Source organism: Coturnix japonica, chromosome 3 (genome assembly GCF_054131305.1).
Source record: "Coturnix japonica strain WE chromosome 3, WE-NBRP24, whole genome shotgun sequence".
Lineage (NCBI taxonomy): Eukaryota > Metazoa > Chordata > Aves > Galliformes > Phasianidae > Coturnix > Coturnix japonica.
Window position 1 is genome coordinate 49281849 of NC_140665.1, and position 25753 is coordinate 49307601.

The following is a 25753-nucleotide window of genomic DNA, read 5'->3' on the forward strand; positions in this document are numbered from 1 at the left end:
AGCATTATTTTCACTTGCTGCATTATGCTGTGTTCAAAGCATCAGAGGACTTGCAGCATGTTATAACTGTGAAGTTAGCATGCGCTATAAAGGATTTTCATACTGACTGAACAGTAACTTTTAACTTACACAATAAAACAAGAATCATGGTACAGCAGCAAAGCTGCAAATGACAAATTTTTCAGTACCCAGCTCTGCCAATTAAAAGATGTGTCACTGTTACATGTGTAGGCTGCTCTGAAAGTAGTGCCTCTTGCATTATTATGTTGGCCCATGATGTCAGAGACAGGTGTTGGTGATATGGTAGTAGAGGCTGAGTCTTCCCACCAATATCTCATCACAGTTTGTTGTCTGTTGTGACAGATGGCAGCAGAAGGGTAGTCTGGCAAATGGCATCGGACATGAAAATGCATATGAAGTAAAGGTGTGGAACAGAATTTCACCTTGCAGTAAAACATAGCATTCATTGACACTTGCTGAACACTGATGGAGACCAAACAGTGGATGTGAGCACAGTGAGGCAGTAGGGGATACATTTCAGTGGTGGCTGCAGGTAACGTTAAAGACAAGTCATGTTCCAGATGGACATGAAGATTTTTGAGTGTAGCATGCAGGCTCTTGTTCATCGCTGACAAAAATGCACAGCTGATGGTGATGATTGTTGGAAAAATAGCATTTTGTAGCTGGAATTTGCTCTATCAGATAGAACTATTGCGAGGTACCTACCACAAGTATGGATGGGTAGTTAAACTAGAAACAAAGAATACTTGAACTAAACACCTTGCTTGTGATGAGCTGAAATTAATTATAGGAAAGAACATGATGTTAGTTCATAATAGTCTTTGTTGTTTTTGCAGTACATTATTAGGTCAACTGGAAAACGTTAGTCCTATGTTGTTGCCTTGCATAGTGTTATTTCTCTACATTTAAGTATCTATAATTCAGATTCCATGGCAAAAATAACTTCGTTTCTGATAGAAGATGAAACATGTTTGACTGACGTTGGAAGTAAGCAATAAGAAACTTTTAACAGTTCTATCAATCAAAACAGTGGTTTTATTTCTTGTGTTATTAGTTCCCAGGGCTTTGCTGCGGTACATGGGAGATAATTTCTTACTGTAGGCTTTTCTTACTGTGCACTAGATATACTTCTGGGGTGGGCGGTGAAAGCTGTACATTTTATTTTGTTTTCAGTGTTTCAGTCATAAGGTTTTGATGATCTCAGCTTGTTCCTTTAGTAGTTATGTCTGGGTATGATCTGAGGAATCTTCAGAACTCACTAAGGCAATAAGAAACAGAGGTCATGAGAGAACAGAGTAATTTTTTAGGCTTAAAAACATTGGAGGAATGGGGAGGGAGCAGGGCTGATCTTATAATACTTTATAAAAGCAAACCAACAGCAAGTCTTGAGAATTTCAAAGCATCTTTTCCTTTTCATCGTTTTCCATCAGGGCTCTATATACATTTTATGGCACGGCTGTAGGCTCCATTTGTGAAGTGCATTCCGAATTATGTGAGTTATACTTGCATTTGTTTTTGATCCCTAGATCAATCCCAGTTGTGGGAGTTTATTCAAGCCTCTAGTGAGTGAAATGCAGGACAAGGAAGCTGGAACTGCTTTGATTATGCCTAGGTAGCTAATTAGAAGAGGTAGCAGTGCCATCCGGAAGAAGTTATGTAGGAACCACTGGGTACAGAACTGGAGAGAGCACTTTCTGTGAGTCATCTAATGAACATGGACTTTGTGTAGGTTTTTCTTTCAAGAGAGGGGGAATTCCTCACCCACCCTTTTTTTTTTTTTTCCTTCTTTTTTTTTTTTTTTTTCCTTTAATAATTCCAAAAAGCTTTGGCTCAGATCCGTCCTATTTTGAATTGGAAATTATTTAGCTATATTAAAATGGACAGTGCTGTGTCGAAAGCCAGACTCACAATTCCAGATCCTTGGTTTGCAGAACAGGAGCACTGCATTCTGGACCCCTTCTCCTACATGGTTCTGTTGATCCTTTCGTATAGTTCCAACCATGTTTACCACATAGCATAGACTACAAAGTGTAATCAAAGTAATTTCAGTAGAGTAGGTTTTTCTACATATTTTAAAGCGTATAAAGCGTATAATGTGAATGTTGAGATTTTTAAGCACAATAGAACTTTCTCATGTCAGTGTCCAGCTGTTTCTCCATTCTTAATTTCTTGTTAAAGTGAACTTGAATTCTACTGGAGATTGGAAGCCGATGTTTGCCTCTTCTCATTACTAACCAAAGCCAACCAAATGTTAGTCTGACATTATACTAGAATTTATGGTTTTGTTAATGTAATGCTGTGAAACGTATATAAGTGAAAACAGAAGGATTTCCATACCTGCAATGGAAAAGGGCTTTTGAGTTTGCAGAAAGACAAAACCAGTATACAGTGTAAAACACCAAATCCAAGGTTTGGGCCAGATATGTTATACTTTAGGAACCGATATACAGAGAGAGTGAAAAATTACTATTTGCCTGAGTTAAACATACTTCAGAGGTTACTCAGTGGTTTGGTATGTAGTGAATAACGTTTCTCAGAAGTAGTTGCTGAGTCATGGTACAAAGTTGGTATGTTGGTGGGGGATTGAAGGGGAATTTGAACACGCTGTATTTGCAGCTTGGAAAAATGTTCCTGCAATTCTCACCAGACAGCCTCTGGTGAACAGAAAATGCTGTTGTTTGGAGGTCTGAAATTCTGAGTTCTCATTTATTTTAAATGTTTCATTGGTAATAAAACACTTTCTAGTAGTCTAAATGAGATGTAATGAATTTGATTTTAGGGGGAAGGGAATTTATTTCTGTGGTTGTTGCTTAATCAACATCTATTCTGCCACTTCACATCAGTTTCTGTTCTTTCCAAGTGAATTAGTTCTTTGGGCAGCATGTTAAAAGGAAGTGTATTGTTCTTGGCAGGGCGCTTGAATTTCTAATTACCAGATTCCTGCCTTAATTGCAATTACCTGGACACCCAGGCAGGGTGAACTTTTGGAAAAGAATGTAATTAGTGCAGAAGAAACCTTGCTGCCAACTGTTTGTCCGGATGTCTACACGAAGGAGAGCCATGATAAGTTCACATCTCCACAGACAAGCTGTCAATCCGCAGAGAAGATGCCCAAGTGCTATACAAGCTTGTTGTAACATGTATGATGGCTGCATGGCTTCAGACCTGGAGTGGAGAAAAAGGAAACAATTTTCTATTCTCTTCCCACCTCGACTGAAGAACCAAGGGGGACTTGTATGCGGGCAGTGTCTGTGGTTTCTCTGTTGTGTGGGCTCAACAATATGGTTCATCAGGTGCACAATTTGTTTAAATAAATGGCTATAGTAAATTGTTGTCTGCGTGAGATAAACAAGGTGCACACAGAGTAATTTAATTCCAGTAAAAACAAATTAGGTCATTTCTTTCCGATAATGCTTGTAGCGTGCCATTCTTTGCATGCGACTACAAAAGCAAAATGTTACCAGCCCCCAAGAAAAAACACAAAGCCAAACGTAAGAGCAGAAATGATAGTATGGGTGTTTCTGAGTACAGGTTGTATCCTGATTGTAAGCTGCAATTGCTTGGCTTAAGGGCCTGCAGACCCTTGTATTGTATATTGTTACGCACCAGGGCTTGAGTGGTTTAGGGAGGTGATTTATCCATTTTTGTTAATTTAGAAATAAAAACAAACAATAATGTGCTTGATTCCTGTGAGATCAGTGTTGGATGGGCTGTGGAGGTTGTAGTGAGCCAGTGTCACTTACTGTTGGACTGAAAATAAGAGAAGGCATCAGATGAGTGCCTTCTGTTTTTATAGAGAAGAGTTATAAAGCTGCTTTGTTCTTTCAGAGAAGTGGTTAAGAGCACTTCAAATGAGTTGCTCAAATGCTAGGCTCCCCAAGCTCCTATAACGTGAAGGGGTTGTTATGGGAGGAGTGGTGGTGTAAAACTATTGCAACTGCTTTTAAACAGTGCAGGGGTGGAGAAAGTGGGTTGATAGAGCAAAATGTGTGGTTACCTGGTTTAAATTCAATCACCGTGTTCAAATCGCTAACGAGTACATCAATATGGCTTTTATTAACAGAAGGTTTCCTGTCACATATGGAACGGTTGGCAGCAAGGCCTTATTCTCAGCCAGCCCAGTCACATATACAAAACCCATTCAATTAGATTCCAGTGTTTGTTGCCCATTCCTCTGTTTTGCCAAAACAGGAGTGAAAATGGTAAATGATTAAGGAGATAATTCATGAGATTCAAGGTCAGTGAGCCTGCTGGGCGGGTTCAGGGCATTTTATGTAACTTCTAAGGTATTTATATGTGAATAGGAGGTGCTTTGGAAAGTTGGGATGTTGCATTGTTTTCATTATCTCTCTGCTCCCAGTCTGAATTTGCTCTTACTGTTCTTTCTTTCTTTCTTTCTTTCTCCCTGAGACTATGTCTAGAAAAAAAAAGAAGCATATTAGAAAGGTGTTGGGTTGGATTTTTTTTGTCTCTCTCTCTTTTAGTCACAAATTTATAAGCTTCATGTTCTAGAAGATAACAGGAAGTAATACTTGTGCACAAGGAGAACGTTTAAGAATAAGTTTTCAGATTTTCAGCTACTGATGCTGAAACTATGGATAAGTTCTTTTTTTGGGGGGGCTTCTTGGAATGTCAAAGGTTTCCTACAGGATCTCAATCATCATTCCGTTTGAAAAGTCTTAGCAAGAATTACAGTTAACAAACACTTAATATCAAACACCGGATAAACTGTATTTCCAGTTTTTTAAATGGTCAGGGAGGGAAAATGTAAGTGTGTAAAAGACAGGTATAAAAAAAGAAGGCATCTTGTCACTATGGAATTTCTTCTATGTCTTTATGTTTTGTTCTTATAACTGTAACACTGAAAGAGTTGCATGTGCAGCTACAGCTACCCTTTCTTGTTGTTACATGCAATCTGCATTTACTAGATTTACTACCTCTAAAGATTGGGATCAACCAGGCTGTTCACTGTAGCATTGCCCGATTGCTTCATGAAGGCTTTTGGGCAGTGAAGATCTTCATAAGAGTCACTTTATTTATTTTTTATTTATTTTTAGCTTGCATGTTTGGTGGTAGGAAGGGGCATAATTCTCTTTGTTTCTCCCATCTTTCATTAGGAACAAACACACACTATCTTTGATATTCTTCGTTGTTCATATTTCTGTGCCTTTATTGCATCTCCTCTTGTACTGCTAAATCTACTTCCTCATGCATTTCTTATATTAAAAAAAAGAAAAGAAAAATAAACCACACATTGTGAATTTCACTGTTGAGGACCACTGCAAAAAAATATTTGTAATGTGTGTCTGTTTTAATGTCTGCCAGGAAATGGATGGATAAAGCAGCAGTACTTGTAAGTGATAATTTTGTTCTTTCCTATAAAGGTAAATTAGGGCACAGATTCAAAACAGTAAAAATGGAATGACATCTGGGTGGTCTTTTACTTTTTAGTATGTCAAGTCTTAATATTTCCAGCTAGATTCACCAGGTGTGCATTATTGAAGTTCTAAGATACAGCAAAAGCTTGTTAGCAATCAAGTAGTGAATCCTTTCCACTTCCCAGTTGCTAAAAGTGATAGAAAGGCCATATCGTCTGAGAATGAGCTGGGATTGTTTGTTCGGGGATGATTGCTGGTTCTGCACCTAGGCTAAAATAAATCTCTAACGTTTGTATCTGTGTGCTGCTGAAGTGAGCAGGGTGGACATTATGATTTGCACTTTGCTTCCTTTTGTTTTGAATTCAAAGGCCACCCCTAATTGATGGAGGTTTCCTTTACGATGCACTTATTCTCAAATCCATCATGCAGTGCTTGTGCTGCCCCTTGTCTTCATGGATGCACTGGTCTTTGACCCAGAACTGGTAAATGAACCCTGCAGGAAAATCATTAGAGAATTGGAATGGTTGTGGTGGAGGGACCAAGGGTCAAACCATTACCTCCCCGCAGGACCGTCGACTTAAATTGGACTTCTTGCTTTTCTGAAGCAGGTCAAGTGTCAGGGACAGCTGGAGTGGTCAGATACAAACCAATACAGATCATGGATACAGCTCAGGGTTTTTTTGTTGGTGGTTTTTGTCTTTTTTCTAGCTTAAAAAATTAAGGTAGGTGAAACAGACCTCAGCTTCTCTCCTCTTTCTGCCCTTTAAAAAGTAGAATTAAATTCCTGAGTAGTCAACAGGAGCCCACGCTGTGACACTAATGTGCTGTTTGTGATCTTTTGGCACATTCATAATTTCTTAGAGTGGCTGGTTCACCTTTTTAGTCTGTCCTTGCCGTTTTCTTTGGAAAAACAACAAATGATATTTGGTAACAAGAAAATACCTCCATAATTTTTGTAAGAAATATACCTCTGCTCCTTTTTCACTTTCTCAATTGTTCTTTGCATAATTTTTTCACTCTTAAACTCAACAGGAATTTAAAACGACCTTTTCCAGAGTGTACGTAATAAATATTTTCTGTGTCCAGAGAAAAAACTCCCCAGTAGAGCGTATACGGCAATGAAATATAACATTTAACACGAGGAAGTATTTAATGATTTCATTTATAAATCTGTAGCCCTTGAAATGTGTTGTATTTTTTTCTACCAGCAAAATTCAAAGCATGGTAAACTTAAAAGTAAAACAAGCATAAAATACTAAAAGTGTCAAAAAGCTCTGAGTGTCACACTACTGAAATGTGACCACAAACACTGAAGAACAAACCAGTTTGTACCAGAGATAGAAAAAAAAAAATAAGAAGAAAAAAAGGGAAAAGAAAGGAATAAAAAGAAGATTAATCTGTAAGACCTGAAGTTCTTTTCACTGACTTCAAAGTGCTCTCTCTGCAGCCATGAGCTGCTGTGCAGGATGATTCAGAGCCCGCACTGGGTTCCTGCCTTCAATAGCTCCTGCAGAGGGGAAATTTCCCTCTGCTGATTAGAAAGTGGTCCCTGTGTGCCTGCAATTACCGGGTGGAGAGAGATCCTGCGCTTATGCTCTGGACTTGGGAGGCTGAAGCCACTCCCATACTTCTTGTGTATGGGGTTCTTCCCTTCTGGAATAATGTATGAGGCAGGAAAGAATTAGCACTACCGCGCATCTGAGTTAGTGGACCAAAACCTAGCTCTTGTGTTGAAATCAGTGGCAGACTGATTTCTAGAGACGTAAACACGTCTTGATCAGAGGAGATGAATGACTTGCAGCGTGACTGACAGGTAAATGCTTTAAAATATTAATGAGGAAAAAATCAAGGAAAAAATGTAGGTGCTGTTTCATTAGGGTATCCCACCCAGCCCTGAGAGGCACATGCTTGAGACCTGCAAGACAGAGAGATGCAGGGCTCAGCTGTGGCCGTGCCAATCCTGGCCACGCATTCCTGCCATGTGCCTTCACAGCAGGGCTGTACTCTCAGCAAGGGCTCCTCGTTAAGGCTAGTGCCTTTGAATATTATGAGCTTTTTTTCCCCTTAGATTACACATTCATCTTTTGTTATGTGGAGGGTTCTTGTAGTTATGGCTAATCATTAAGAAGGCAAAGAGAAAATCTGAGTGACTAGGAGACTGTGGGTTCAAGCCCCAGCTAGGCCAGGCCTGCAACCAGCGGTGCTATGGGCACAGTCATGCAAGAGCTGCCTTGGGGAGCTGTGCCCTGGGAGCAGGGCAGTGCTGGAGGGCTTGGGGCAGGATTCTGGGGAGCCTTTGAAGAGAAGGGTCTGGGAATGAAAGAGCATCTCTGTTTCCATGCTTGCAGAAAGGATTACAGCGCATCCTGTGCTCTGGCAGCACCTTGTCTGGTGATAGAGGGAGGCTAAGAAATAACCAGCTGGAATCAATTATCTTTTATTCCAGCTTCTTTCACTTCCAGCAGCTCTCTTCTCTCCAGCAGACTAGAGCTGAGAGTACACAATTGCCGGTGTGCAGAAAGAAATCTGCTGTTGTAACACCTCCGGTATTGTGTCTGGTGGAAGCCAGCTTTAAAGGGTAAGCAATCTGGAAAATAGCTCCTCGCACCGCAGCGTGTGGGAGGGCAAGGCCTGCCCCGCTCGGGTGGGCCGGAGTGACTGCTGGGGGAGTGCGGAGCTGCTTGGAGTGCTGGTGGGAGGAGGGCGGCCTGCCGGCAGGCTGTGAAAGTAAATATGGAGAATTTCCACTTGCAGGAGCTGCTCTGGCTTTTGATGTTTATGATGATGAATGGTGTGTAATGAACGGCCGCACAGCTGAGAGGAGCAGTTCTTTGAACGCGGCTTTTCCGTTGTAACACATTGGTACTAACAGCCCAGCTTCCTTTGATAGGAGACAGTGGGGCAGGAAGCAAGCTGGAAGGAAAATTATTTTCCTCAGCTCCTCTCAGAAAGTGTACGGAGCATCAAGCCTTTATCTTGTCAGTCGTGCAATTTGTTTTGAAAGGTGAGGATTTGAGATAGCACAGGTGGTAGTATCAGTCACGTTGGTCAAATTTTAGCCTGCTGGTACGATAGTTGTGCCTGTTTCATTATGTCCAGGGAAGATGAAGCACATGTTAGCGTTTGGTGCTATGCACAGAGGAAGCAGTGCTCTGGTTTCCCCAGCAGGTGGGTAATTATGACCTCTAGCACTTCCTGTGCTGGAAGGGACTGTGACCGAGTGGAGCTCTGCCTGTTGTTGGGTATCCCAAGCTACCTGCTCTGTAACCCTTGAGCAGACAGGCAGTGCATACAGCCTGTTATTTTACGTAATGGTGCTATTTCCAAAGCTGTGAACTTTTAGGCTTTCTTCAAGTCTTCAGAATTATATCCCAGTATAATAAATAGAAAATAAATATTCTCAAGACAGCACTGCGGACATCCACATTTAACATAATATTCTGAGAAGCTCTAAGTATGCATCTTAAAATCAGTATGCATTACATTACAGCATTAATTTATTTAAATTATATCTAGTTTTTACACACATCTTTCTGTTCAGCCTTGTAAGTGTGTATATATACAGACAGGTATGTATGTATGTATATGGAAGAGTTAAGATGCTTTCACCTGGTTCTTTGTTGCCTTCTGACAGGAGACGAAGGACTAGCGTTTGAAACATTAAGAACTTTTAGCTTCCCTCTTTGCATGTTCATAACCCTAGAATTATGGATGCTGTCCTCTCTCTGCTTTAAAATTGAGCAACAAAAGAAAGTTAACACTAAATGTCATTTTATAATTGCAGTAATGATCACACAGCTGTGCTTTCCTCGTTTTATAATGCACGTCAGGATCAGTTTAGGAGCTCAGCCTCATTTCCTGCCCAGACGTAATTCGAGTGACCATTATTACAGTAAGAAAGTTCTTCTCGTTCATTATGGCTGAAGTCAGACGAATGCCTGGGCAGTGTGAGGAAGGTTGCTGCACTTCTGGGCTGACTCTTAGCTTTCAGTCAGTTTGGGAAGCATGCATATGGGTGTATGGACAGTGTGGCTATAGGAAGCTCAGCCATTTGTGCCTCCGTGTGCCTGAAAAATAGTAATAGAATAAAAACCAACTTGGTTGTGTTATTCTTTCATGAGTTAAGAAATGTTTTCATTATTTATGAGTATGTGAAATTCTGAGGAGGAGCTATTACACTTAAATGAACCTGTGAGCAGCCCATAGAAAAGCAAGTGCCTACAGCGCTAATAATGAGAACTGACAAGGCAATCCTGCTGTGTTTATTTATGACCTTCTGCCTTTGTTAGCTCTTGTGAGAAATTCCTTTCTAACCATAACAATATTGCTGGAGTTTGGCACTGTGCTGAGAAATCCTACGGAGCCCTGAGGCCCACTAACTGGCAGTGGTACAGCTCCTAACAGATTGGCACTATGGTTGAAATGTTCATACGTTGTTTTTTTCCTTTATTTATTTCTTTACTTAATTCATAAAATTGTTGGTTTTTTTTCCTTTAGAACATTCGTTCAGTCTGACAAGCCCATTCAGAATTATTTCAGGACTTTATGGAGATCTCAAATTACTGATGTGGGTTTTTTTCCCCATTTCTGGTGGTCTGTCTGGTGAATAGCTCAGAAGATGAAAAACTTCATTTGGTAGTTCATCAATTAGATCTCGGAAGTCATGAGATGGATGGTGTTGTGTTTTGTTTTTACAGAATGACGTCAGCGTAGAAATGATGCCTCTATCTATAGTCTTTACTATGTGGAAGAGCATGAATGGAGGACTGGAGTGAGTGCTGCAACTGAGTAGCATGGAACTCACAAGGCACATGAAAAACTAAGAGCCATACTCTTCTCAGACCATCACATGATGTTCTTGGCTCCCTCTCCAACTTCCTGTCACACACGTGCCCCCATTGACCACTCAGCCCTGTTCCCTAAGCTGTATTATAGTGCTCAAATAGATTTGAAAGTTAGAGCATCAGCAAGAGATAGGGCGGCAGCCTGAAGTTCTTGCAGGGCTGAATGAAGTCTGTCCTTCCTTCATCTTGCAACAACTCGGATGTGGCTGTGGACAAGAACAGTCATTCAGCAGTTTACTGTATGCAACATGGGGGTTTCCAAGTGGAAACACCAACAGAGGAAGGGAAATGACCGCTGCCTTACAAGGCCCTGGTGGGCCGTCTTTTGGAAGAGTTTCCAGTGCAGCCTGTTATTTCCACTTTGACACAGTAGCTGGCATGTTATTTCCTGTGTATGAGCGCCTTCAAAATTCATTGAGGCTAGAATAGAGATCGGATGGGAAGAAGTCCTCTGTTACTCTGTTTGAAAATATTTCATACTAGTAACTTCCAGATGTGGGCTTTGTGGTACTACAGTGGTGCTTGCTGGAGGAAACCACAGCAGTTCTGCAGCCTGGAAGATGTGTTGGAGAACTGCCATGACAGGTCAAGGGCTGGGTAACGTGCAGTATCCACTCATGGCAAGTCCATGGAGCAGCAGCCACATTGTGTCTGATGCAATACAGTGCACATCCTACTCTTGCTTTCTTGGAGTGTTTTCATTGCATGTTTATTAGAACTACAGTACTCCTCCCTCAAGCCAACAAAAATTCTGGAGGAGCAATCTAATTGGAAGCTTTATCTAGAAGATCTGAGGCCCCCTGTATTTCCTATGAGGAGAACAAGCTGCAACTTTCCAGCATGCTGAGACAATCAAAAACTCAGAAAAACCTGTCTTCTGCAATTCACTGTGGAAGTCTTTTCTTTCTGTAATCTACTAATTAAGAAACTGTAGTAATTGGTATATGGCTTTTTCTGTAGTCTGCAGTCTGTATGGTTTAAGGCATCTGTGGGGACTTTCCATTTTTTCTCTTCAGTTGTTGGAATTTACAAACCTGCTGCTGGAGAGGGGTTAGCTTAATGCACTCAAAGATCAGGACGATGATTGTGTTATCTTAGCCTCAAGAAAAACCTTTCCACACCCAAAACAAAGTTTGTACACCATTGCTTGGACAGCATGCTTAACAGGAGTTGGGATGGGGGGGATATTGGCATTTGAGATTTTTTTCTTATAGCTTAATTGAAGGAAGCATGACAAGCTGTCCTTCCTACTGGTGTAATCGGGATACCATTTCAAAAGAAATCTGAGGCCGAGACACCTTTCTTAGATTTCAAAAGCCTTTTGAAATTTATACAGAGGTTTCTGAAACAGAAGTTTTACCCAAGTCTGTTAAAGCCATATCATCTCAAAATATCATGTTCCCTTGCAGCTCAATTATTTTGCACAATAGTGTGCCCAGCCAGTACTGAATTACTGTGAGGAGATGTGAACTCTGGAATTTGGGGTGATTAGTGAATCTAGTTCTAGCTAGTGTGTGTGAGAAAAGAACTGAAGGTTTATTTTCTGCTTTATTACTGCCTTGGATTTCATTTCCCATCTTTTTCCCAGGTTACTTGGAATTGAAAAGGTAGGAGGGGTGAGTGAACAGCTCTTGAAGCATAATCATTTGATTTTGCTGCTATGGCCCATAAACCTCAGAAAGGAGAAAGCAGTTTGTGTACACATGGGTGTGGGCGAAGCAAAGCAGTCAGAATAATCACAGCCTTGTTTGTTTGCGCTTTACTGGATGTTGAACTGTGCACTGCTGGAGTCGTGCTAGGTTCAAAAAAATGAAAGAAAACCCAAGAGGGAGGAGGATGAGAGAGTCCTGCATGATTCTGGAGTGGCAAATGTAGCTGAATTTATTGCAGCAAACATTGTGGCACTCGTTCCTGTTCGCTCCCCCAGTATAACAGCGTATCTGGGTTTCTTAAATACGGCTTTGTTCGTGCTGTTCTTTGGGGCAAGTCTCCTTACTTGATCTCTTACAAAACAGGTATTTCTAACATATGCCTCTATTCCAGGCATATACGTTTTTCTCTTTCTTTTAGCATGTGATTAAGGAGAAAGAGATAGAAAGTTATTGAGGCACCTGTGTTCTTGAAGTTTAAGATGTGTCTGTGACTTGTTTACCACCTCATGTAATTGTGGTATTTGGTTACACAGATTTGTGGGGGAGAGAGAGAAGCAGCACAATATGATGCATGCACAATCCCTGAGCTAATGAAAAACTGTGTTTTGTAGGTCTTTATTCTCACGCTAACCTGCTGGGGCATCTCCTTTATCAAACCATGCCTGCCTCAGAGGGTATTAATATGCCAAATGAAAGACAAGCACTGTAGAACGAGAGCTTTGAAAGCTTAGGTGTACTGATTCATTGGTTGGTTTTGCCCTTTCTTGTGGTCTGTGTGTAGCTTTGGGCTATCAGAACAACTAGTTATCAACTTGCCTAGTTTACTGTGGGAAGAAAAGATCTGTTTCCAGTGATGAGAAGGCAACTGGTTGTTGGTCCAACACTTTTTCTGTTTTTTCCACTCCAGGCACAAAATCAAGTAGTATTGTAGATGAAAACTTTTGTTAGCAGCCTGCCTGATGCCTTCTGAATGCAGTATGGGGTAATCTGAGAAGCACATATGGAAAGCCATTAGCTTTTAATTGCAAGATGGATGTGTTGAAACTCAGTAGGAAACAGTAGTAGTAAACAGTGAGGTATGTTGAACTGTGTGAGATTGTGTGGCTATAATTAAAGAGCTTCTCCTACATGAGTTACTCTTCATAGACCAGTTGAGAACCTCTGCACTGCAATCAAGTGTAGACATACTGCATCACAGACATATTGTGAATTTTACCACATTCCATTTTATGGTATCCTGAAGAGATGTTTGCTTCTTGCTTGAGCTGCACCCGTGAAATCTCAGGTTTTTGAACATGTTGCTCAGGCCTGCTTCTGACTGCACGTGTACTGCGTTTCCACAAGTATGGAAGCTGAAATAAACGCAGTAAAGGGAGTAAGGAGTAATTTCTAGTTTATACTGCTGCTGCTCCTGCTGAAGTTGTAGGTGTTTTTCGAACCTACTGACCCATGCATTCTTTTTGGAATGTCTTGTTCTTCTCTTACCCTCTTGACCAAATTTGTATTTGTCCATCTTGTGATTCAATACTCCTCCTCTTGCATACTTGGTCAGATTTCTTTCAAAATTGGTTACAAAAACAGAAAAAAGTAGGCAATGTGAGAGGAAGAAGGTGGTGTGATGTGTTTTCCTTGTGGCTTTGTGGCACTCAATTCAGCGTAGACTGACTGTTGCAGTCAGAAACACATCAAGAGGAGCAGATTGGACCGACCAGCAGTGAGTTGTCTGATGGCCATGCAAATTCTAAGCGTCCTGAAGAAATGAAAAAGGATGGTGGTCTCCAAAATAGTTGGCTCTTGAGAGCTTGAAAGGTTCTAGACTAACGTGTATTTACCTTCAATCTTATTCCTTTCTGTTTTATGCTGCTGATTCAGTCTGTCTTCTCCTCAGGGAAGTAGCATGTTGTCTGGAAAATGGCTGTATTCCAAAGAGGTCCAACAGAAGGAGGTTCTTTTGTTTTATTTCATTGCTCTCTAAATGAGAAAACTTACCTTTAGTGGAAGGGATTTCACATTTGTGTTATTATTGACAGCGAGGAAACTGACTGAGTAGTAGTATGAGCAAGACTAGATTTTCTTTGGTTGCTGTTGGGCAAATACAACTTTTCTTCCCTAGACTCGGGGGCAGTTTGTTGTGTTTTCCTTTGGTTTGGTTGTTTTAAATGTTGATAGTTTATATGCTGTAGCTGCAAGAGTTGTTGGCGGAGAATTTTTCTTTGCTACGGTACTGAGGAAACAAATGGCTCCTAAGGGTTCCTGGCTTTCTGTTTTATTCCCAGAAATTCTACGTGCTAAGCATTCTGCTTCGGAGGTAAACAGTGAAGTTTGTATCCTGAGAGATGCAATGGTACTGTTTTCCTGTTCTGGAGATTTACTGTTTACTTCCGACATAAAAAAGTATTGCTGCCACACAAGCTCTGTGTCTTACCTGTTTACAGTCTTTGCTAGACTTTGTCAGTGTACTCTAATAGCACATGGGTCATTAGTATTTATTGTTTTATGCACGGGAGTCCATGTTTGTGAAGTATCAACTTTTTTATGCCATTAGGAGATTTCTTGATGCAGCTTGAGACCCGGGACTCCCCTTCCCATTACCTGTCGGGGAATTGCAGGCCATGTAACGACTGGCATTCAGCTCTGTCAGCAAGGAGCAGAGCTGTTGGTTTTTTCATGTGTTTTTTGAGGCTACTGAGTCAGTTTTGAATTTCTAGTTCTCCTAAGTTGTTTCTGTTGTAGAGCTCTTGTCTGGACTAGCAAGTAAGATCCCATAGTGGAGCAAGTGCAAGCACAGAAGTATACCTATATCTGTCATAGCAACTTCTAATCTCATGTCTGACAGGTATGGATTTATCTGATTAGATCGCAGTGGTGTGGTTCTTGATGGATTTGTGTGGGTTTGGATGTGCTGGAACCACAAGGTTATAAACCAGTCATATGTCATCTGAAAAAACTGAGAGAAATTATCAACATAGTTTAAAATAGCTGAAAATATGCAAACATAAGCTTTGTCCTGAATATACACGGTGTTATGCTAGGATTAATTCCTTGAAAAATAATGGACTTCTTGAAATCTTAATGCTTTTCCTAAAAACAATGTTTTCTGTACAGCTTTAATCCGAGGGTTGTTTTTTTTTTTAAGACTGGGGATGAATTTCATATCCAAATGAAAAGAAAGAACTGTCCGAAGTAGTCACTTGCTTAGTGATTAGCAAAGTGATTAGTGAGCTGTGACTTGAATCTGGTTTTGCAGGTTGTCTTTTTGTGGATAATTTCTTGAATACCGATGTGATTCCAGAATCCCACCAGTTTAGAAGACAGAAGGCAGAGCTCTGGCACTGCATTATTTGCTTATACTTTTTCTCAGTTGTTTGAGCCTTTTAGGAGAGATTTTGCATCCTAGGTGGCTTACCAGTGTCACTTCTCGGGGGAGTTATTGGGTGCTGATAGGAGCTCTTTCCACAAACATCAGTAACTGGGAAAGAAGGTACTGATGCTGAAGAAGCACGTGAGGTCCTTTCCTTACTCATGTCTCAGTAAGCACCAGTGTCTAAGGATGTGCGTGAAGCAGGACTGCTGTGCCTGGCTGAGGTCTGCAGCATCTTAGTGTGGGAGGAGGCAGCGGGGGCTGCTGGGCACAAAGGGGTTTCCCTGGCACTCCCAGTGCCTGCGCCTTCTCCCAATGGAGGCTGTTAGCTCAGTGTTGTCTAGACAATGTGACCAGCAGGTCCTTTGGAAGGCTTCTTGAAACGTGCTATTATAGGCCGCTTTGTGATGAAAAGAGGCCTTACAAATATCTTCAAATTTAAGCAGCGCCATTGTGGGATTTTTCTTTGTGTGCGGGTGTGTGTTTGTCAGCCAAATCATTTGTTCAAAGTTAATCTCAGTTACAGAGTGTATTGTTCGCAATCCCCCACGGTCCCAAAACAATAGCAGAATGGATGTCTACTTGAATGTATATTTACATACTTAAATGTAAAATATGTTGTTGTGTATATATAATTTCACTTTCAAAGTGGTGATTTGTTTTGAGGAGATGGATATTTCCTGCGGGATTCTGTCTCGTCAGCAGTGCTGTCCTCCAGCCCAACAGTCCAGCATGGAGATCCGAGCCAGGTGGCAGCAGCTCTGACCCCACAGGCAGCCCTCTGGTACAGCTCTGTGCTGGGATCTGTGCTGCTATGAAACTGAGGGTTGGCAGGCCGTGATCCTCAGCTTATTTGAGACCATGGGGGCTGTGCGTTTTTACTTGTAGTATCTGCAGAATACCTTGGCTTTCCTTCTGCTCCCTCCCAGGAAGTTGAGGTAGTTCCCAGGTTGTACACACTGTGTAGGAACCCCCCCAGACCATAGCAACCTGTCAGTGAATTTAGCTATCATTTAGCAGCATAGGACCTTACTTTGTGAGGTGATGCTCAGTGTCTGCTGGATCTGTTGTACACTTCTCTGTTTCGCTGACCTCGCAGAAGGTTCTCATCATTTTTCAGCTGTAGGTATCAAGCAGGGGATTCCTTTAGTAAAGTCTCATTTATGTTTTATGGCTGCTGGGACACTCTTGAGCAAAACCAGCAGCTGCACAAGATGTTGGCAGTGTACATTTTTTTGCTTCACAGCGAGTGCTCTTTTCCTGTCACGCTGTGTAAAATCATGGTGTTGTTCCTTCTTACTGTAGTCTCCTTTTTGCTGTTTATTGAATCTAGGACTATTTCTTGGGTAAGTTACCGTATTGTATTATTACATGGAACTTTCTGTGTTTTCCTTGTGCTCTGCTTGTCAGTAACTTTGGGTTAACTTCCTTCTACTCCTTACTGGCTGCGTTACCAGTGAGTAAATTGGTGTGCTGTTGCAAGTGGCTCTCTTGTCAGGCTGATAAGATCACACCACCAGGAAGGCATCGCATTATAATCCTGAGCACAATGAGATCCTGTTCATTTTAGCTCTTGTACTTGTCACAAGGACAAGAATAAAGGTTGTGTATGGGTGGAAGGTGAGGCTAGAAGTGAAGATAGTGGAAGATAAAGCACTTATCTGAAAGAGAGAAATCCTGCGCTGGGACATTATGGTTTCTAATCAAAGTATTATCTAGAAATGAACTTTGAAAGCTGGTTGGGATGTCCTGATTAATACAGAGCATAACACTGAGAATACAGAATGTTGGTAAGGGTTTGTGACAGAGCGGGGTAGAAAATATGTCCTCTATTTTTCCTTAGATTCGATGTCAACGTTTGAAAATACAGTCATATCAACAGGCAAAAGTACTAAGATTATTCTACAAGAAATAGGTCTGTATAACAAGTGGTTTCTGGTAATTCCAGACTTGCTATATTTTACTCTAAGAAACTAGTGCTTTCTAGATAGAACCTCTGAAAAGAGGAAAATTTAAGACTTGCCTTAGGGTACAGGGACTTCAGCCCCTTAAAAGAATCCCTGCAATTACCTTACCTGCCAACTTTCCAAGAAGATAAATGGAGGCACTGTAGCTTGAAGGTGCCTTGGTTTGAATGAGATGCAGTAAGTAAGGTCTCTCTGTTCTTTACAGGAATCATAGATCTGATAGTACTTATAAAAGAAGAATAGAGTTGGTGCCCTGCTGACTAAATTGTCCTCTAGAGGAGTATTAGTTACAGAGCTTCTTTGTTAACTAGGCTGTATGGTTAAACCACTGTGAATTTCTCTTATTAGCAGGCTTTTTAATAGCTTTACATATGGACATGCTAAGTAAATGCAGGTATATCTGTATAATTTACGCATATGATGTGTACGTGTACAATGCCTTCTATGTAAATAAAAGTTTGTGAAGTGGAAATTGCACAATTTCATTACTGTTCTGCTACACTAAAGAAAAACACAAGCATTAAAATACTGATAATAGGAGAACAGTAAGCCAACCTCTGCTCTTTTGGTCTGGGTGCTTCCCATAAAGTCTTTCTTCTTCTCTTTAATTTCCCAATTAGCTCTTGTGCATAACAGAGGTGTTTCTAAAGCCTTTGTATGCTGGAAATTCCCCAGTTGCTCGCCTGTTTGTACTTGTACCTTGAAAGATGAAGTAAGCCTATGAAGTGCCTGTTTGTAAAGAGTACACAATAATGGTTTGCAAACCATCCTGGACAGAATGGCTGATAATTTTCATTTACCCCGTGGCAACACAAAGTAAATGTTGCATAGTATAGCCCAGGCACTTAAATGGACAGCAGACCTTTCGTACGGTCCTGGGAGCAACCTTATTATCAGCTGTCACAGTTGATGTGATCAATACCGTTGCTATGATAACCTCCTCGGCAGAGGAGCTGGATGGATGTTGACGTGCTCTCCCCAGCCACAAAAGGACATCCTGCTGCACGCGTGCATGCAGCACAACAGGGCCTGTGTTCATTGCAGGAGGGTGGCACAGCCCCGTGCTGGCGTCCTGTGAGCTTCCTTCTTTCTTTTCTGCTTTTATGAATGAGTTGCGTCAGGTTTGCAAGGAAATCCCTTGAAGGCATGCACTTGAGGAAATGCCTGGGACGTGTCAGTCACTCCACCCCCACAGGAGATTAGCAAAATGAGAAGTCATAATGCGACCTGATGGAAAAATGAACTTAGTTCTTGTCCCCACGTTCTTCCACACGCACACTCAGCGTGTCAGGAAGGTGCTGGGGGGCAACTGTCAAGTTGTGCCTTGATCTCTGCTTGGCTGATAATTTCATTGCGGACACTTCTAACTGCTTCATGGTTTTTCTCATTTTGGTTTGTTTGTTTTTCATGTACTTTGCGGCTTACCGAAGCAAATGAAAGCTTTAATCCAAACACCATTTAGAAAACTTAGTTATTCTAAACACAAAGCCATATGTTTTCTATATCTTTTATCAGCTGGGTGCCTATCTACTTTTTTTACACAGAATTTGTATTTGTTCTGAATAGGCCCTTTTTTGCTGCATTTGGCTTTTGGAGTTTGATTATATGCTTTTCAGCAGCGTTTGTTTTATCAGCACTTCCTGCAGCATTCGTTCCACATTATGGCAGCAGAGATTTGGTTCCTTTTAAAAGAATACCGTGTGATGTATGGAAAAGAAGTAATTGCTTACCTGTTTGTCAGATGAGTTCTACCGCGAACACTTCCGGCGTCACTCTGTGTAGTATCAAGCAGTGTTATTTCTTGTTTACGTTTTCTGCAGTAAACAGATTCAAAAAGGAAACAGTGAAAATAGTTTATTTGCCAGCATCACATCACAATCAAATTTCCATTTATAGGGACTTGGAACTGTTCTCTGGTGAATGCTGAGTTCACACATAAATTAAGTTTGAAAACTTCAGCCTTTGTTTTCCGTATGCCTAATGAAATACAAGTACAATTTTGTGCTGGTCAGAAAAAGCAAAATTAACTCGTAGTGAGATTTGTGCCTGGAGTGTTGTGTTTAATGCACATTTGGGAGTAGGGGCTGTGAGGTGTCCTGTAGAGAGCTAAGTTGGGCCAGTTGTTTTTATGTACACCTTTATGCATGAGGAGGAATAACATGTAACATTCTAGGTGGCTTTTTATGAATGTTACTGGTGCTTGAAGTGCTAATCCTACTATTTCCGTGCCTTGGAAGACTGACTGTCTATTAGGGGAGGCTAGCTGTGAGCCTCTTGTGATGGAGATCAGGCAGCATTCTTACTGTGAATGCACCACTTTGACTTTTGTCCAAGTTCTGTAATTTCTAAAAATAACTTTATTTTTGTTATGAAAATTAGACAGCAGTTAGTCCTTGCTTCTTGAGTGAGCTCTTTGCCCAGGCAGAGCTCAGCTGTCTTTGTGTTCCTCAGATGCCTGGCCCCGTTGTCTCCAGAGGAAATGCTGGCATGAGTCAGACAAATGAAATCACTGTCAACCAGAGTAGCATGCTCTGTGTCATCCCAATTATTTGAAGCCCCAAAGGTCAATTCATGACTTGTTTTATATGTGAAATAGCTCTCTGCCTTAATTCACTAATAGAAATAGCAGTGTGCTCCTTGGCTTGTGTCTTGCCAAGTAGTGACAGAAGCACAGCTACTTTTATCGTGCGATCTTCTTGTCATGCTTAGGAATTAACATTCTTTCCTGAAAGTTAGAGGACACGTCACAGCATTCCTGTTTTTTCACATCTGATTTTACAGTGATTTAAAACCAAACTACTCCCACAGATCCAAAGGTCTGTGTAACCAGCTTTATGAGATATGCCCAGCAACTTGTAGTTAGAATTCGGAAGTGCATTGACCAGTGGAGGAAATTCCTCATCAAAAACATTGAAAAATACAACAGTTTTAAGTGAAATGGAGCAGCTGTTTTGCAGTACACTCAGATAAAATTGGAGAGAAACTTTGAACTGGGTGCTGGTCAAACTTGTGTTGAATGGAAATACAGAAGCAGCCTTCCTTACTCTCAGGTGGCAGATGGGTTGTGGGTTGCTGGTGAGGGCAGGGCGTTGTTGTTTTCCCTCGCCTGCAAAGTGAAGGAGCTCAACGCAAATATTATGAGGGCTGCGTATTTTATACTCTTCTTCTGTCATTTTGATGATGGTTTAAAGAGTGAAGTATATAAACTGTGATTCTAATGGGAACAATCCCAAACATGAAATACCGTGTGGAAGTGAAATTGATAACTCATTTTTATTAGCCTTCATAGGCTCGGGTAGAATTTGTGGGATTAATTCTGAAAGCATAATCCAGATGGAAAAGGTTAAATTCAGTGCTGAGGGAATTTGGTTCCGATTCATTTGTTACCGTTGCTTGTTCGTTTTCTCATAAGAATTAGAGATTAAATGGAGAATTGTGCATACTATCCTAATTTACTGACATCATTTAACTACATGAACCAGCACTAAAGAAAACCTCTTAGTTTTCTACTGTAGTAAGTAAACAAGGAGACGTGGTCACCATGCTAGTTTTTATGTCTTATGGTTTGTGTATTAGTTCTGGCAACTAATGTACTTCTTCCATTTTTCCTCAGGATTTGTCTGGATCCATTGATGATTTGCCGACTGGAACTGAAGCAACACTGAGCTCAGCTGTTAGTGCATCAGGCTCTACAAGTAGCCAAGGGGAGCAGAGCAACCCTGCACAGTCTCCATTCTCCCCTCATGCTTCACCACATCTCTCTGGCATCCCCGGGGGCCCATCACCTTCCCCTGTAGGCTCTCCTGTTGGAAGCAACCAGTCTAGGTCTGGTCCCATTTCTCCAGCAAGTATTCCAGGTAAGCTTGTTCTAACAAATACAGTTAATAGATGTATAATTATATACTAAAAATACTTCTAGGTGGATAGTTCATAATTCTAGGAGAATTCTGTGTTTTTAGTGTCATCTTCTCTTAAGAACTGCATAAATAAATAAGGGATCATTTCAGCTTCCAAGTCTGTCCTCAGAGCTCTCAAAATTCTGAACTTGACTCCACGAGTGTTTTTGTTAAGTGTCTTTTTCATGGCCCAGTTCAGACAACTAATACTATTTTTATGTGTTTGGTTCACATGTCATTTATCTATCACATATTTACAGGATCCCTTTTCTGTTTTTACTGTGTATTTTTGTTGTCTTTTGCTCTTGGAGTTGTATGATGACTTGTGACCCTTAGCACACGGCGTAGATTTTTCAGCTTTGTGTTATGAAAGTGGAATTTAGGAAATGAGTGTGAAATTTCTTATGAGATTTTAATTAATATTTGCAAAGATCAACACATTACTAGGAATCCAGCCCCAGTAGTACTTTAAATGATGGTGTTTGCCACTCAATCTCCTTTGACACTGTTGGTACGATATCACCTGTGTATATTCAGAAAATTGTGAAAATTTTCTAAGGTACTCAAGAAAAACAAAAAGGATATTTGGTATTTCACATGGATTTGTTCTCTTTCTGATTCTCAATTCTTTTATTGTTTTCTGACATTCAGAATGCTAGAGAAACTCCAGGTAGTTGGACAGTTCTGGCATTACTCTGAGGTGACATCAGTTGCTGACAAAAGCACAACAAATCAGTATGAAGCTCAGTTAAAAGGAAGAGAAATTGCCACGTTTTATCGTTAGATGTGCTGTAGACCAAACGCAAGTTAAGATGCAGTGAGCAGTATGTGTTTTGGTATTCCATACAGAGGTTAAACCAGGGAAATGTACATGCCTATCTGTATACGGAGGTCAAACTAGATAAGCAAAGGCAAGTAAGCTCAGTGCACTCATGCTGGTTGCATCTGAAATGAGTGTGTCAAACCCTGATGCAGCATGCATGCCCTGTAGTCATTTCTTTTTCCCTCCAGTCTCTCTTGCTGGCAGCATGTGCTCAGGTGGGGCAGGAACAGCAGGAAAAGAGACAAGACAGAAGCCTCTGCATTACAGGCAGGATGGTGACCTTGTATTTGTTGTGCATCTCCCACTGTGCAGTATAGAAACCCTTCCCTGTTACTAAGTGAAGTCAAACAGTCCACCTAGCTGGAAAGGTAGCTGCTCCCACAGTCTAAGCCAATCCTTGCTCTTCATAGTCAGGACCCTCTTAGGTGGCTTTACGGGAAATCTTGACTTCCTTCCTGTCCTTAGTTTGTAAACTGAGGTTCTGATTTCTTGGAATGCTCTCAGCTTGATTCAGTTTTGACTATCTCTGGACAGTCAGATTTGGGCAAATAAATTGATTGATATTTTAGCTGCCTGATTGCTGAGTAGAAGAGGAGCATTGTGAAGGTGAAAATAGCTTTGTTGTAGCCATGACAGAAAAGGGTGTGAGCAGGATGATTTGTAATAACTTTTATCAAACCAGTTAATTTCTTTGGGGTAAAAATAGAAGAGGTGTGGGCTGGAAGGTCAGAATCAAAGTCACTTCTCTTCATCTGAGCCCAGATTTTAGTTTCTATTGCTGACCTAATGATAAGTGTTAGCTCTTCATAGAAACTGTGTCACCAGTTTGAATGCAAATTTTCTAGTCTGTTGTAGTAACACAAAAGACATCTTAGGAAGTATTTTTATGAACGGCACTAAATCAAAATTACCTGTCACTGATCCTCTGTCTTGGGTAACCTTCCTCCCTATATGTTTTGATAAAGGTGAGCTCTCAGTTGTCAGCTAGGACACTGTTGTCTTCTGAGGAAAACCAGGCAGCTTCGTTAGTTCTGTTGCTTTTCTCAAGCTACAAAATAGAATGAGTAAAACTGCTATTTAAAACCCAGTGACTAGTGGGATGCTGCTGGATGCTCGGGTTTCCAGGCCAAGTGAACTCCACTGCGCTCATCGTTTCTCCCCATTTACCTAACTGCTCTCCCACCATTGTGCTTCATTACTAGGATTTTTTATGCTTCTTCATCTGCTGTATTCACAGGACACTGGCAAAAAGCAATACAGAGCTTGTTTGCATTTCGCTGGGCTGCTTGCAGTGGTCAGGTTGTGGCTGTTTTTGAATGTACACTGTGTAATCTAGCGTCTCTCCTTTAATAATTTTGTTCCACTCCTATTTTCCTCTTTCTTCTCACCCTACCCTTGTTTGTTCTGACCTCATTCCTCTCCTATTACCTCCTGCAATGTTGTGCCACAGCTTCTCCGTGTGACATAGATTGGCTCTTTCAATCATTCTCTCTCCAGCAAGTCATTGTAAAATGAGCAGCTGTTGTGTTGCTGATAGCTATGGCTTGGGAAAGCCAAAATGTTGCAGGGGGTTCTTGGTGGGAAGGTCTTTAAAATAAAGGTGTTGCTTTCCCAGGGTTTACTGGAAGAGCAGCATCCTTTTCCTGATGCCTCCTTCATTGCAACAAAATTGACGACTAATTTAACATCAAAAGGGCAAGAAAACAGACAGCCCCTTATTAAACCTCCCAAATGGCTGATTCGGTTCCACTGCCTGTTTAAGCTGCCCACTACAAATCTGTCTTGCCGTACTGCTTTCTGTCACGTTGTGAATTTCATGGGAATGGACTGGCACAGGCAACACTGGCATTGGCACATCTCTATCTCAGTGGGCATTTCCTTCCTGTACTCTGAAATACCAGACAGATACTTCATGCAGTAAGTGGCACGCGTATACGGCTTTTGTCTCCTTTTCCATTACTGGAATATAAACCTCTAAGAGCAGAAAAAGTAACTTTGGCTTGTTTTGTTTTGAGAGAGTTTTACCTCGAAAGGGTTAACACTTCTCTTTCTGACACACTTCTGTTTTAGGACTGAAATCTTACTCCTTTACAATTTTTAATGATGTAAAATGGTATTCTGATGTCCTCATAAGTGATTCACTATTCCGCTTTGCCAGAATTCCTGATCTCTTTATTTTGTAGCCATCTTCATAATTAGGGTTCGTGTTCTTCCAAAAAAACAAGATGTGATGCCCTGTACTGCTTTAGGTCTCTTTAGCCGTGCCTGATTCAACCCTAAACCATTAGTGGAAGCTGACACAGCACATCATCAAAATGCACCGCTGTTGCCAGAAGACCTAGTGGATGTTAATTTCACTTCATTTTATTTTTTTATTTTAGCTTCCTGCCCAACCATTCCGGTTTACCTACAAAGCAAAAATGTAAATACACTAAACTCCACTTTCTCCCCCTCTCACATCCCCAGTTTTGATCTCGGTGGCCAAAGGCTTTTGTCAGCTCTTTCTCCCTTGTGGTGTAAGCAGCAAACATTTTTAATATTAAGAGTTGTGCTGAAGATTGCTGATAAGCCAGGGATCGCTTAACATGTGACGGATGAGCAGATTTTGTGTGAGTTAATAGATTATATTATTTTTAAACCTCTGCAGTAATTTTTATTTGTCTAGAAAATAAGAGTATGCTATACTAATAATCAACAGCAAGTGCTACCTTCAGAAATTACAGTGCATAAGTATTTTTTTTACATACATCAGTATCTTGACGTACACTTTCAATATATTTTAGGTTACTGTTGAGCTTATTTTCACTCTGCAAAGCATAACTGCTCTGCAGTTTTTACTGTTAAAATTATACCAATGTCATCTTTTATAAAGGAGTTGGAATTTTCAGGAAGAAGTCCATGTGTGGATACTCTCACTTAGGAATGCCATTGTCAATCTTCTTGATTTATACTGACCAGTGGTCAGCACCCTCCTCTGATTAAAATTACCCCAGCTCCTTAATTCTGGTAATTATATATAAGGCAGTGGGTGTGTTCCATTCTGCGATCAGCTCTCTTCAAACCGGGGGTTTTTCCTTCCTAAAGTGCTCAGAATTACAGTAGCACTACAGGAGAAAATGGAGGAAAAGGGATATGGGAGTGTCCAGAGAGTGCTTTAACAAGAATTCTTCTTTCAGTGTATGTGTAAGTCGGTATGTGGGCAGACTAATGGTGTAAATGGTCACAGAAGAAAAAAAAGTTATGGTTAAACTATTGTAGTCTTAAAGTTAGTGCTAAAATCGGAGTGGGGCAGTGGTTTATTTCATGCTATGTAAAAGGAGAAACCATAGGTTTGTACTGTTTGCAGGAGGGGCTGCAGCAAGACAAGTTGATAGCACCGGTTGTGCTTTAAACAAGAATCTGGAAAATTTTGTCTTGGCACGGAGCTATTCCACATGCTTGCTCCATTGACCGCCACTCCTGGTATATCATAGAGCACGGACCCTTTTCAAAGATTGAGGGAGAGAAGAGTACCATACAAAAGTGCATTTGTAATGCTGAAGTTTTACAGATACCTCCACATAATTGCAAAACAAGAAAGAGGATTAAATCCTTTTGAAATGGACATGGTCCCCCTGTCTAGAAGGATTATTTTAACACATACATCAATATTTTCCCTCTCGGCTTCTCCGGAGGCAAAAACCTTGCAACAAGCTGTTGCAAGGAAGATGCATGCTGTTCGTTGGCATCCACACCAGGAAAAATACAAAACAAAAAATGCCATTGACGTAGCTGTGTTCTTAATCACTGCTGCTGCACGAAGTATCTATTC

The 25753-nt window shown here is 40.9% G+C and overlaps 1 protein-coding gene across 25 annotated transcripts in view; it reads left to right on the forward strand.

Annotated features, from left to right (window-relative positions):
- ARID1B (AT-rich interaction domain 1B) overlaps positions 1-25753 on the forward strand; it is a 309844-nt gene that overhangs the window by 190924 nt on the left and 93167 nt on the right. For all 25 annotated transcript variants that reach the window (XM_015858262.3, XM_015858267.3, XM_085541551.1 and 22 more), the window contains one exon: positions 20837-21080. In XM_015858262.3, the coding sequence (XP_015713748.2) occupies positions 20837-21080 (244 nt within the window). The remainder of the gene's footprint in view (positions 1-20836; positions 21081-25753) is intronic.